This window comes from Peromyscus californicus, unplaced genomic scaffold (genome assembly GCF_007827085.1).
Source record: "Peromyscus californicus insignis strain IS unplaced genomic scaffold, ASM782708v3 Scaffold_9__1_contigs__length_137607984, whole genome shotgun sequence".
NCBI lineage: Eukaryota > Metazoa > Chordata > Mammalia > Rodentia > Cricetidae > Peromyscus > Peromyscus californicus.
Genome location: NW_026294617.1, coordinates 29,848,326 through 29,863,392, shown reverse-complemented (window position 1 = coordinate 29,863,392; position 15,067 = coordinate 29,848,326). Strand labels below are relative to the sequence as shown.

General features: G+C 38.5%; 1 protein-coding gene across 1 annotated transcript in view; it reads left to right on the top strand.

Annotated features, from left to right (window-relative positions):
- Positions 1 to 13,767, top strand: part of Slc7a11 (solute carrier family 7 member 11) — a 79,657-nt gene extending 65,890 nt beyond the window's left edge. The window contains exon 12 of the mRNA XM_052730152.1: positions 6,128 to 13,767. Coding sequence (XP_052586112.1) covers positions 6,128 to 6,192 — 65 coding nt within the window. The 3' untranslated portion in view covers positions 6,193 to 13,767. The remainder of the gene's footprint in view (positions 1 to 6,127) is intronic.
- The last annotated feature ends 1,300 nt before the right edge of the window (positions 13,768 to 15,067 follow it).

The window sequence follows — 15,067 nt, the reverse complement described above, 5'->3', positions numbered from 1 at the left end:
GCAAAGTAACACAGCTTCACAGAGTTAAACAAATGCAACATAAACAAAATTAACATACCTAAAAATAATATTCTACAACATGGCTCTATTGCTTTTAGAGGCCTGGGAGTACCTGATGAGGTGAAGCTGTTTCCAGGATGCAGAGAACTCAACAGAACAAGGGACTAGGGTTAAAAAAAATACCTTTTAAATGCAGTCCTCAATCATCTAATTCTTCCAAACAAACCCAGCTTCAAGTGACAAATTCAGCTAAATACCTATCAGTAGATTAAATCCTGGTGGCCCTTGACACAGGAAGAGTGCATTAGCATAAATAAAAATTTCCTCATTTACGTTAAGTCTGGTATTTTATGATAGTGACTTGGGTTAAGTCACATAAAATATATTTTCAAAACCAGATATGCTGTTGTTTATGAGTTTGGCGAGTTTAGAATGCAAATTCCTTTTTGTTTTGTATTTGGTCTTAATTCACTTAATTTATCATGCCTAATCTTAAAACTTGAAGGAAGGACATGATCTTGAAGCTTTACACCCTTGAAATCACAACAATATGGTCACCTAAACAAGACCCACGTAATGACAGCCCAGGGTGACATGCCAAGGTGATAGAGGAAATCTTACAAGGCCACATCCCTAGATTAAGAGCAACAAATCCCTAGATTAAGAGCAACAGGAAAGCAATGGCTGATGAGAGAGGGAGATTGGTCTTCTCCCAGGCCAAGTCCCAATTCCAGGTGGCCAGCCCTACACACATCTACACACCATCAACACCAAATGGACTCAGTATGTTTATATATGTTATATATATAAACATATATATATAGTTTGTATATGTTATATACATATATGTATATATGTAAAAATAGCAATTAAAAAAGTCATAAATTTGAAAGAGAGTTGGGACATGATAGGAGTTGGTAGTTAGAGAGGGAAGAATAATGTAAATGCAGTATTCATATATGAAGTTCTCAAAAACATAAAAACTTACATTGGAAGTCTAGAGATTAGTGGGAAATTTTTCAAAAAGTGAGTATTGATACAAAACTACAACAAAAAGATTTATTTGTGGACTCTAATATATTCAAAAACATTCAGAAGCCAGCCATTTAAAGTAGTTTTGCCATGACTCCTTACTAACTGATTTGGGAACTTCTGATTTCCTACCACAATTTCTACTTGGATTTAACTATCTAGCTGGCAACACTATTCCTGTAAGAAATGTTGCTATGTAAATTAGGATTTCAAGGCTAACGGAAATACGCTAATTCACTGAGCAATGCATGGTCTCTATATCCTGCACAGCTGTATTTATTTTTCTATAGAATGTATTTAGTTAGGTTTTTTCTACTGGAGACACTGGCTATGGATCCGAAGGGAGGATAAATTTTGTTAAAATATTTAGGATTAGTATTACTTGGCTTCTTGATACAGTTTAGGGCCGTGTTGGGAGTGAGATGGAGGTACACAGACAAAGAGGCCTTGAGCAGGGCAGACAGCCCTATGCCCAGAAGAAAGAGTCAGCAGCTTTTGAGAAGGAGCATGGAGTGAAGAAAGGGTGAGTTCTGTCCTCTCCTGTGCAGTCAGCCAGTTCTAGCCAGTCTCTACCACAGGCACATGCTCGAAGGCACTCTGTCAGTTCTGAACAGGCATTTTCATACAAGATCTTTCTTTGTTGTCCTTCTGCGCTCATGTAATTTTGGAGTTTTTGCTATTTTTCTGCTTCTAATGATGCTTTGAACATCTCCAAGGCTGCTGAATTTAGTGTCAGCCATTTGTGGAATGAACTTCTGGGAGGGAGACCTACGATGGTGGTTTGGTTCTTGGGGATGCTCTGGCATCTGACCAGGGACACAGCATTCTGCTTTAAACTGTGATCATTGCGATTCTTTATCTTTATAGACGCCTGGGAAGGGACTAGGGAGAAGCAACGGTCCTCTGTAATTCTGCTTGATTTTACTCTTAGGCAGTGTTCTTGTAGGAAAATAAAGAAAGTTCATAATATTTATTGCTGCAGTGGCAAGCATTTTTGTAGCCTTTGGCCAAAACAAAACACACAGAGACGAAGCATGAGAGTCCTACAGCAGCACTGGACCCTTCCCCCAAAGACACACTTTCTGATTGAGAGAAGACTCCACCTGAGCTTGGAGGCAGGAGAGCCTTGCTTGAAGCAGTTTGTTCAGTACTTTAATATGTTGTGTTGCTTGTAAATGGTCTAGGTTTTAAGTTACGTTTTTTTTTTTTTTTATCTTAATATGTGTGAATGGATTAACCCTGGGAAAATGTGACAGTCTAGCAAAATGCACCTTTCCCTGGGCTGTTTCCAGAAGTTGTAACTAGACATCATTCAGAAACTGGTGCAAGGCTAGTTGGCAGAGCCAGCCAGGGAGTGTTCCTAGCCTCCTAGCCCAAGGATGTGAGATTTCTAGAGATTTGATGAATACCTCTGGCCACAGGATGCCAGTATTGAACCACTTTTTATGTTATAGCATTTCCAGAGCTAGAAGAAAGCACTCTCTTAAGGGGATAGTCATATGCGGAAATCTTCCTCCCCCAGCTGTAAGAGGGCGGTTAATTCTTCTGCTTGGTTGTTTATATGGTTTATTTATCTACAGACAGGCAAACTTCGCAGGGGAGGAAAAGGGGGCTGGTTCCACCCTGATGTGTCCAGATACACAGAGGTACTAGACCCTGGGAACCCAGACCAGGGCTAGTGGCAGCCATTGAACTTGATAGCCCCTAGTTATCTGCTCAACCTGATCATAGCTGAGAGCCAGTGGGGTGACTAGCAGCTGGCCCCTCTTGCTCAGGTAGAGATAGGGAGGCAGCTGTATTTAAACAAAATCTTTGATTATAAAGACAAACAAACAAATAAACAAAAACCATTCTGGCCGACATGAACAGAATGCCTATAATCCATCTTTGTGGACAGCAAGCTTGCAACTCCAGAGCCTGAAAGCATATGTTGCTCAAGGTATATCAAGATAGCTTCATCTGGGACAGGCCCCTAAGAGCCAGTTAATGCATTTGCAGACTTTCCCTAAAGATTAGAGTGTACCTTTTTAATTCATTAAGTTTGCCTGTATTTCTTAGGGGCTCAAAACATGTTCTGAGACTAAATAAATATGCATATGAAAGCATTTTTAAACCCTCTTTTAAGAGAACATACTGTTACTTTCAATATAATTTCTGGGGCTGGGTGGCTTTGCATTGCTTCCCAAGCTCACTCAGTCTTGGCTGTTGCTCCCCTGCGGATACCAGGTATGGTGGGGAGTGAGATTTTGCAAACTCAGTTTTTCCAGTTTGCGTCGAGAATAACAAGGGAACATGAAAAATAAAACTGAAATCACTGCATTGCTGTGAGTTCCTGTGGGTTGTAACTATGGAAAACTGCAGGTCATCGGCTCACCTTTATTTAAAGGGGCAGTAATGTTGATTTATATTGTCCGGCCACTAATCTTACTGTGAGAGTGAACAGAATATACGGCACTCCAAAGTCACATATTCTGCAGTGTTTCTAGAAGCTTCCTTGGCTCCACTGGGTACCTGTGCCAGCCCCACTGCTGTAGGACAGCCTCAAAGGAAAAGTTGGAAACCAATGAGTATTGAAGGCAATGCCAATCCCTTTGCTGAACACACCACCATAATACAAGTTATGGCACTACTGGAACCCCAAAGGGAGAGTTTAGGAAATTCCAGGGGAGAATGTCAACAGGATTGAGTAGGCAGAACCATACAGCTGGGTCTCTGTCTTGCTCTGCTGAAAGGAGAATCTGAACTGTCTTTTCAGAAGGGCACATGCAAACATGTGTCTGGAATGGCTGTAAAGTTCCCATACCAGAAAGAACTCTAAGAAGGCAAGAGTGGGAAAGCCACATTATGGGAGAACACGAGGACAATCTTTGATGTCAGGTGTGAGGAATGGGGCTAAGTGAGACGACAAGACAGAGAGATTAGCTTAGGGGCAACAGGCAGGGATGCCTTTGAAACATGGGCTCGAGGCCATGTTTCTTTAACCTCATTGCTTTCCTTTACAACTCTTCTTGTACTTTTATCTTGTAACCTACTATCAGATGGCTTGGCTCCTTGTCTGCCTATAAAAGCCACCTTCCCCATACTGCTGATAGATAATTCCCCAAGCCTATTTTCATAGTATAATTTTGCCATGTCCTTTTCTGCAAATATGGGATTTGATTGTTGCTCTCATGGCGGGGTGGACTGTTACAAAATATAATTTATTTAAGAATTACATAAGGTTTAATTCACTTGACAATAGTACACATGAAACCCTTTACAATAAACATGGAATAAAAAAAAAATAATGTGCCCAGGAAACTCCCTCAGGAATAGGATTGTACTTGTTACTGTTTGTTTTCTGCCATGACAACATACATACCCGAGAAGAGGCAAGTTAAGGGAGGAGGCATTGCTCTGGCTCAGAGTTTGAGTGACTACAGCCCATCCTGACAGAAAAGGCATGACTGTAGGGGTTTCATGAGTGGCTGGTCACACTGTCTGAAGTGAGGGAGCAGAAACCAAGTAGAGACCCCGTAGGAAGTAAGGCTGGATTGTAGAGTCTCCATGCCGGCCCGTGTAAACTCACATTTGTAGATGCAACTGTCTTATTAAACAAGAAACACAGAGCCAATGCAGAGATGAAAGCCCAAGAGGTCAGAGCTAAAAACCTTACCCTTCACTGGTGCTGCTGTCTTCCTCAGCAAGAGACCTACTTCCTGTCTGTTTGTCCTTTTTATAGACTTTCTATTCTGCCTTCTCATTGGTTGTAAACCCAACCACATGACCTCCTCGTCACTGCCTGTCTGTACAGCCCTCCAGGTCTTCTATGGTTGATATTGAGATTAAAGGTGTGTGTCTCCATGCTGCCTGTATCCTTGAACACACAGAGGTCCGCCTAGCTCTGCCTCCCAAGAGCTGGGATTAAAGGCGTGCACCACCACCGCCCAGTTTCTGCTATGGCTTGCTATTAGCTCTGACCACCAGGCAGCTTTATTTATTAACATACAAATAAAATCACATTTCAGTACAATTAAAATATCACCATACACATTCTTCAGTGAAGCTTCACTCCTTAAACCTTCCACAGCCTTCCTAAACAGTATCAGCAGATGAGGACCAAGTGTTCAAATACAAGACCTCTGGGGGACATTTAGCATTGAAACCACAATGCTCAGAGAGCAAAAGATGAAAATAGCTTTTTTAATGTAGTTAAATATTGTTTTGAGAGCCTGTTAGAATAACGAGTTATCAGAAAAGAGAAAGACTATCTGGAGGAGAGATGATTTGGTTCTGAAACCTTTAAGAAGACAGAGCCTGGGGTTTTCTAAGATTAGGAAACTTCTGACGATGTTCTGTGGGGGTTGGTGACAATGAGCAAACAAGAATGTCCCTGGAATCATCACCACAGAGCTCAGCGCTCTAGGGTTGTGGGTAGAAAGTGTCCTTAGAAGTAATAAAACTCAGGGGTTCTTATATTTTAGTGCTTGTTACAGTTACCTCTTGCTGGGTTAAACCTTCAGCTTCTAAATTAGGAGACTAAGGATTGAATTTGAAGCAAATTTGGAACTGTGGACGATACTTAATGGAATTGGTTCAAGGACCAGACCTTAATGACCCAGATTAGTCCAAGTTTCTCATTCTATTTATGAGACAGACGAAGCCTTGATAAATATGGTAATTTGCTCAACAATACTACAAATTAGACACTGAAAATAATATTCTTCTCTTGACTGTCCTGAGAAATTGGTTGTCGTCTCTGAAAAAAGAACAAACCCATTCTGAGCTGAACATGAAGCGTATTTGTAAACATTTATTTATATGTTGGTCCCACTGTCTCAAAATATTTTCAGCCTCCTGGTTCATAAATAAGTGTTCTTATTTGAATGCAAAATATTAATATATTCTTACTGAGGAAACATCATGGGAAGTTGTAGAAGTGACAAGTAAATTAATTGAGCATGATAGGATTGTAATGAAGTAAATAATTCTTGAAAGTGCACTACAAAGAAGGTGGCCATGCACTCTCAGTATGCATCCCCAAATAATTCACATTTTGCTATTTTTATGCTGTTCTGATTTTCATGCATTTTAATCTCTCCTTATTTCTTTGTAGACAGAATAACCAGAACATTACAGATAATACTACAAGTTGTACCAGAAGACTCTAAAGAATTATGAACTTAATACATCAAAATCTTGGCTATCTGCCCAGGACTGAGATACAGAATGGATCTTTATTTCAAGAAAACACAACTTTGGTGATGGACTAAAGGAACCGGTTATTTCTATTCATATCCTCTAATGTATTCAAACTAATTTCTGAGCAATTTACTGGTAACTCAATGTATTTGTAGAAAGCTAATATGCAAGTCACATAGTGAGGCAAGGGCAGTGTTGGAGTCTGGTGCTTACCCACTGAGGTAAGGGGACAAGACAAGGGGCATTGCCAACAGGGCTATCATTCTCTGTAATATTTCTTATCACGACCAAGAACCTTCAAATGGAAGACCAAAGTGTTTTCTGTATATAGGGGGTCTGTATACATAGCTTTACCTACTGGGACACCTATACTGTGAAAAGTATTTTCTATTTTTCTGAAAAAAATGTTATTATTGTGGCAAAGGGGCCAGAAATAACTTTATTTTACATAGAACTTGGATGGTTTTGCTTTGGTGACCAACATGGCTGTCACTTATATTTCAATGGCTTATACTCAGAGCATCAGAACAAAAGATGGGGGAGTACTCTGTGTGTGTGTGTGTGTGTGTGTGTGTGTGTGTGTGTGTGTGTGTGTGTGTGTGTGTGTGTTTTGTGTGTGTGTGTGTATGCAGCTTGAGATCGAACTCAGGGCTTTGATAAAGCCAGGCAAGCACTCTACCTTTGAGCTACATCCACATACCCTAATTTTTTTGAATGCATTAAAGAAGCATTTCTTGAGGCTATGATCTATGAGGCAATCCTAGGAACTGTGTTTGAATAAAAATCATGGAGAATTTGTTAGGTTAAATATGATTTCACTTATTGTCAGGAGGTTTGATGTTTGGAGTGTCACTTTATTTTCATCCTGGTTCCTTAGTTCTGGAAAATGTGCACTTTTTGGTACGACATCCACTGATGAACCACCTCTTTGGTAATTTACTCCTTGATGAATAAAATGAAATTTTAATCACTATAGTACAGCATCAACATGGGAGAAATTGTCCATGAAACTCTAAATATCAGGCTTTGTCCCTATAACCACATTTATATGCAGTGTTAGTCATTCTAATCACTTTTCCCTTTACTTTGTGGCTATTTTTACATGGTGATGACTTCTGACAGTGTGTGCATTCTCTTTACAGTTCTGTTAAAATATGTCCCTGGATAAAATGATCTGGATCAATTAGAAAAAAGCACAGATTTACATAAAAACTATGGAAGAAATGTCACTGCTTAGTGAGACTTTCAACCGATCTTTTAAAAAGTGTCTTCTTCTAAATCTAAGCTTTTTCAATCATTTCTTCACTTTTGTTATAATTCAACTTGCAAAAGAGATCACTGAGGACAAATCTACTGGAGGAGACTTCAGTATGTGTGTTCAGCTAGGTGGTGCTAGGTCAGAAGTAGAAAACACTGGGCAATTTTCAAATAAGGTTAATATAATGATGAGACTTCTAAAACTCTTACTTCTAACATTCAAAATTAAATGCTTAGCACGGCCACACTAAATTTCATCTCTTACATTCTGACCACTTAAAAATGAGATGTTTAAAAAATTATCCTAATTAATAAAATCATTGAGTTCATAGTTAATTGCCCAAAGTACAAATGACGATTTTAATCTAAAGCAATTCACCATTTCAGCTTTTTTAAGTCTCAGTAATACTTAACATATACTCAAAGTTAACTTTGTTTTTTTGTAAAGGCCAAATGAAGTATTTATTTCCCTAAGTGAACCAGTAACAATTCCTCCTGTTTTTACTAATATGGGCTATTCCAAACCTTATGTCTAGTCTCTAGAACCAAAACAGTGTTACTTTGCTGACATCTATCTCTAGCAGATGCCACTGGAGGTGCATATTTATATATTGTTATTTTTACACTAGACCCATAAGATTTAACATGGTGGTGTTTTCTTCTTCCCTATGAAAGAGAGTAAAGCCGTGGAGAGTCCTGTGGGCTCTGGTTCCTGACCCTCTTGTTTCCCCTGCTGTTTGGTCTCCTAGTTATCTTTGATAACTACGTATCTTTCCCTGTACCACTAGTCAGGGTGTGCTTTGTCATCATCCTCCCTTTTCAGAGATTTTTTTTTGTAGTGTTAAATTTATAATGCCATTGTAATACCATTTCTCGAAGCATAAAAAAAATCAGTATTTCTTTAAAATACTGTCTATGGAGTTGCATTTTGGCTTATTTTGAAGTTATACCCTAAGGGAACACAGCATTTCTTTAATCATGGAATTCATGTTCATAATTGTTTTATTAAGAGCTTATAAACAGATTTTTTTTATTTAGAAATACTCCTGCCCACTTGTAATGTGTGTTTTTATACAAAGTAATTTTTTCTCATATTTTAGATTAATAAGCATATATACACATGTGATTATATGTGTTAATGTTTGTACTGGTGTACATATTTGAATGTTCATATAAAATTATGATTTGATTACTATAACACAAAGCTAGATATAGCCTAAACAGTTTAAGATATGCAATACTCTATTTTCAAATATTCTTTGTTTAGTATACAAAGCCTTGAACATGCAATTTTTATTTTTATTTTTTTGTTTTTTTCAAGACAGGGTTTCTCCATGTAGTTTTGGTACCTGTCCTGGATCTTGCTCTGTAGCCCAGGCTGGCCTCGAACTCACAGAGATCTGCCTGGCTCTGCCTCCCGAGTGCTGGGATTAAAGGCGTGTGCCACCACTGCCTGGCTAACATGCAATTTTTAAAGGATCTAATAAAGATTTCCAAAAGTTGGGTGCAATTTTATTCTCCTCACACAATTATAAATATTTCCACTGACTGACATTCTAGCAATGCTGTTTTGTCTCTTAAAGCATTAGATTCTCCCCTTTGATTTCAAGTGCCTCTTCTTACAAATGGTGGCTTTGCTTAGCTGGCAGCAAGACCAGCACTTGTCTTTCTTCACGAGATTGGACATTTGTCCTAGCAAACATGGCTGAATCCAGTTCCACTTGTAAGATTGCGCGTGTACATCCACAGTCTGTGTGTGTTTGTCCCCCAGCCCTGTGGGCACAGGATCAGGCCAGCTGACTGGCTTCTATTCCTGGTGCTCTGCAGCTTTCGATAACACTAAAGTATGCATATGGAAACATTTTTATTTTTTCAGATTGCCTTATGTGTCTGCTTAAATTGTTTCCTCAATTGCCATTTGAACAGCAACAGATGGTTTTCATGAAGACAATTATGTAGCAGAAGTCCTCATAAGCTGGGATCAGCCTTTGGCAAACTCACTGTTTTATCTCAATTTACAGGTGAATGGGATGCGAAGAAAGGGAGCATCTCTCCCTTTTGTGGATATCTTATAACTGAGGTATGAAAAGACAACTCAGGGTCAGGATAACAGGAAGTGGAGGGAGCCTATGATTAGCAGTAACCACGTTTCACTGTCCTACAACCAAGTCAGAGAACTATCAAAGCTTGTCTGTTGGATGTAAATGAGTATCCTAAGAAGCTAATTAAGCAGGAGCAATGCTGTCTCCAGTGCCCCCAAGCTCCTTCCAAGGTCCTAGGGTGGCTTTAGGAAGATTGTGTTTTTAAAACAGAAGACCCAGAATTAGGCCTGGAGAGATGGCTTAGCTTCTAAGAACATTTACTGTTCCTGCAGAGGACCTGAGTTCAATTCTCAGCATCCACATGGTGGCTCACAACCATGGGTGACTACAGTTCCAGTGGATCCAATGCCCTATTCTGACATTGGTGTGCACAAGGCATGCACACGGTGTATGTACACGCATACATTAAGACAAAACACTCATATATATATAAAATAAAATAAATGTATGTAATTTTTTTAAAGACCAGGAAAATTGCCTGTATAATATATACTGTGGCGTCCACATTTGTTTGTGAACAAGATAAAAAATAGTTCCTATTATTTTTCCATTAAAAAGAACCATAGAATATTTATAAAAATATTTTAAAATACTTAAATGCTACATTAATTGAAATGTACACATAAAAGACTATCAGTGGCTTTCTTATAAAGTCTATGTGATATAGAGGGCAATGGTTTCAATTGTGTTATGCTGTGAATAACAGAAAAGCAGTGAATGAAGCTTTATTTGTAGCTCTTTTTCTTATTTTGGAAAGAAATAGATTTGTGATTCCAATGAAAATGACTCAAGAAGCTTATTCTATTTGAGTGTCATTTGCTTCATAACATTCTGTGTGTTGGTGCTGATAGGGTGCATGATGATGTTTTGGGTCCCTAATCAATCAAACCAGGAATTAAGTCATGGCATCGTGTAATGGCAAGAAGCTTCTAGAGGATATAAATTAGAGAAGATAATGAGTCATTTGCATAGCTTCTATTTATATTATAGATGAGTAAAAGAATTATTGCCTGCATATGTAGTTTAGCTAAATTTTTCCATAAATAGTATTTCAAAAGTCTATCTCAATATATTTAATAGCTGAAAGTGTGAGTGACCTCTATGTAGGCTACTGATTGTTAGTGCTGTACTTTAAAATAGATGATTTAACAGCCAATTTTTATAAGCAGTCCTTTATTTTATAGAATTTTAAAATTATTTAGTATCTAATAATAAGTGATTTGTCTGTTTTTATGTCACATATTGGTGCAAAAGCATGAGTTATGGCCACATAGCTCACCATTTCTTTATTTTACGAGACATTGTCCTTTTTTATCAACTCATGGCAATACTGTTATTGTTACTTTTTTCTTTTCTTCTCCTTTTTAAAAAAATAATTTCTGTTTCATTTACATAAAGCAACAGTTCTCTGTGTTTCGGTCTTTGATACTGATACTATGCCTTCAAGATGTAACTATAGAAAGACTCATTTCCCAAGATTTTCTGAGTGAAAAACCTGCCACTCTTATTTTTTTTCTTGGGATTAGCCCCCTTGCTCTTCCTTATTTCCGCTTCGCTTGAAATGCATAGGATGGTTTCAGCCTCCAAACAGCTACCTGCTACATGTGTCCTGTTTGGATCAAAGGTATTTTGTCGTATCAATAACTGCCCACACAGTTTTGTAGGTAATACTTTCAAAGAAATGGTGACTCCTTAGGCATGAGAGCCGTGTGGATGGCTGCAGCAATTCAAAAGTAAACACACTCCCCACTTTAGCACACACACTGCTGATTTCTTAAACTGAATTCATTATTGGTTAGAAGAACTGCTCGTTACGTCCTTGTTACCTCTTGATGAGGCCACAGAGGCAGTGTTGAAAGCCAGGGGAGAAAGAGAAGACTAATGCTTTGTTACCTCTTTTGCAGCAGTAATTGTATTTTGAGCACTTCCTGTGGTGGTATTTTGCACAGTATCTTGTGGGAAAATGCGTTAGGTCTTTGGATGTTACAGCTCTAAGTGGGTTGTGCATGGTCTGACTAGGAGGGGCGTTTTGAAGGTAAACCTCACATGTTCTTACTAATGAATGACCCTTAGTCGCCACAGACTCAGAACTACAGTTATATCTTACCAGGAGACAAGTCATTATGGGTCCCTGCTCTTAGGATTGAAGGGTCTTGTTTCAAAGAATTTACAAATTGATCTTTTCCTAGAATTTCTCCATCATTAAGAAAATAATCAAATATTATCTTAAAGTAGAAAAGTGCTTTGGAGAAATAAAAAAAACAACCACCACATTATTTGCAATGAATGAATATTCTTGCAGGAGAAATTACTTACACTAAATTACTTTGCATTCTAATTATTTCAGATACTAGTCAATAGCATTTTTTATTACTCTGAAAGCAAAAAAAATCTGCATCATTAAACCCATCTTTTCCTATATCTATGTAGATATGTGATAGTGATTATTTGACAAACCACCAGAATTCTCTTATTAATCTGAGGAACCTGACCATCTTCTTGGAGAGACTTGCTAGCCAACCCTTTTCTCTGAGATTTTCATTGCTGCTGCTATAAAATCTGCAAATAAATTTTAACTAGGTTCTTCTTGATATTACTCATGTTCAGAGAGTTTCACTGTCAGAAAGTTCCTAGAATCAGTCACAATAGTAGTATATACTGCATTTCAAAAGCTTGTATACTTCGAAGGCAGACACTGGCCCCAAATTTCTGTTTCTGGCAAGAGGTTTCAGCGCAATAGTAATGAGGGTTAGTGGTGTTTTCCAACATGTGGGAATTTTGCAAGCATAAGCATCAGATATGTTTTCTACCTGTGCCAAACATGATGAAAAAATATGTAGTTATGTCTCTCCAATGCTGCGCTGGTTGCCTGTGGTTTTATACTAAACACATTCCAGAGAGTGGAATCTACATCTGGCCTACTTGTGCTGGATGCTTGGAGAGCTTAATTTGTCTTCCCTCACAGATAAGACTCAAACCCTGAATTTCATACTGCATCGTTCTTATTGTAGTGAGACTTATACGGTAGTCATGCACTGAGAAGGGGGAGTTTTCGTTATTAATTCAGAAGTCAATCACTTCAGTCATATAGCTTGTCTCTTTATTTTAGTATATCTAGTTTTACTTTGCTAAAATATGGGATTGTAAATTTAATCTAAATATTTGACATACTAACTTTTTCCTCTTCCATCAAGGAGTAGAAAAATTCTTATGTGTGTTGGTTTGTTCCTACTAACGTATTAGGCACTGTGGATAAACATATTTAACTTTCCTTTCACACGTCTGCAAACATCATTGGGTGGTTCTGGTGGGGTCACCTCAGCCTGGTGGTAGTCTGGCTGACAACTGCCGTCAGATCTGTGCTCCAGTTGTCATTTACAAACATGCTGAGACCTATGGTGGCTCTAGACTGTGTTCCTCGTGACCTTGGAGCATTGTCCACATTGCAGGAACATGGCAGCCCTGGAGCACTGTCCACATTGCAGGAGCAGGGCAGCTCTGTTCTGGTGACCTCCTTACAGGATTAGAAACATCTGCCAAGACAGAATGTACGCTGTGTTCTCTACACTCCTTTACCCTGGCGTTGTGACGATGGACCTTGATGAAAGTGATGGCTAGAGTTTGCACAAACTTCACACCGTGTCTTACATTGAGTGGTGACTTCTTAAAGGGTAAGGTGGCTGTGCTACAAAAATGCTGAGTGACGATTGTGAGCAGTGCAGAGGAACTATTATTTGTGGATCCTGTTTTGTCTTCGAATTCCTTGGCACTGGTGTCATAACAACATGTGATATGTGAAATAAAGTGCATTCTTCTACAGCTAAATGATTTTCCTCTAGGCAAAGTTCTGCTGTAGCAAACTCATTGCTAGATGGTGTTCTTGGGCTATGTGTATAAGCGGGAAAGCACAGTGAAATGTGTGCTTTCTGATGGAAATGCTTCTTGTTCATCTCATATGGAATGCATTTTGGTGCAATATGTCACTCCAGTTCACATTATCGAATTATGTTTCAGTTGTATTTGTGGAGCTGCCCACTTGTTATGCTTCTAGCTGCTTCTATCTTTGTATATCCACCTTGTATATATTTTTACTTGAAAATACTTTAAATGGTTATTTGGATACATATTTGATAGTTTACATATTAAACATCATGTTTTTCTTTCTTTTCGATAATAAACACCACTTTAAACGAAAGTTTCTGGGTTTTATGATTGAATTTGTCTCACTGATTATGTGCATGAGTTAACCCACTTCTTGACACTCATCCTCTGCATGTAAACTAACAGTAGTGGCAGATCCGATCTCTGCAGCATCTTCATGGTCCATGTTTGTCTGGCTTCTGCTCCTCTGACCTAATGTCTTATTTTCACATGTGGGATAAAGTCTTTTCACTTGTTACCCTTGACAAGAGTATTATCTCTTGTTTCCTTCTAATTCAGGATCATGTATTTCCCTAGAATATTCTTTGTAAAACTGAAATCAGGTCACATTTTCAAAACATTTTCCCACTTGTTTGTTTGAAGATAAACCTTAAATTCCTTCATATAGTGTGTAGGGCTTTCCATAGTGTATAGTGTTTCCATCGTGTACAGAGTTTTCCATACTGTATCGGGTTTTCCACAATGTACCTGTTTTTCCATAGTGTATAGGGATTTCTATAGTGTATAGGATTTTCAATAGTGTGTAGGGCTTTCCATAGTGTATAGGGTTTTTCATTATATATGGGTTTTTCCAGTGTGTAGTGTTTTTCATGTGTATAGGGTTTTCCATAGTGTGTAGGATTTTCTATAGTATATACAGCTTTCTATAGTGTATAGGTTTTTCCCATAGTGTATAGAGTTTTTCATAGTGTGATGGGCTTTCTGTAGTGTATAGGACTTTCCACAGTGTATAAGGCTTTCCAGAGTCTGTCCTTACTCCACCTCCCATAGTCTCTGTAGTCATATTAAATATCTTTTCAGAGGTTCAGTGAAGAGCAGATGTCAATATTATTGTTACTTAATGCAATGCAAACTCTTATAGGAACTATATGTTACTTCCCAACACCCATATTCTTTTTCATACAAAGCAAACCTCTATCCAACATAACATATTGAGTTTAAAAAAAAAATGATCTCATCCAGAAATCCTCACAAAGTTGGTTCAGGACCTGGTTCACAGCCTGGTTTCTGATCTTCATTGTGGTGATATATTGTATACCCCAATAAAGCTTACCTGGGGATCAGAGGACAGAGCCAGCCACTAAATTAGACATAGAGGTCAAGCAGTGGTGGCACACACCTTTAATCCTATCATTCAGGAGGCAGAGATTTGTCTGGATCTCTGTGAGTTCAAGGCCACACTGGGCTACATGAGAGAAACAGAACCAGGCAGTGGTGACACATGCCTTTAATCCCAGGAAATAATGTGGCAGGATACAGAAAGGTATATAAGGCATGAGGAAACAGGAACTCACTCTCTTTAGGCTGAGGATTTCCTAGAGGTAAGAACTAGT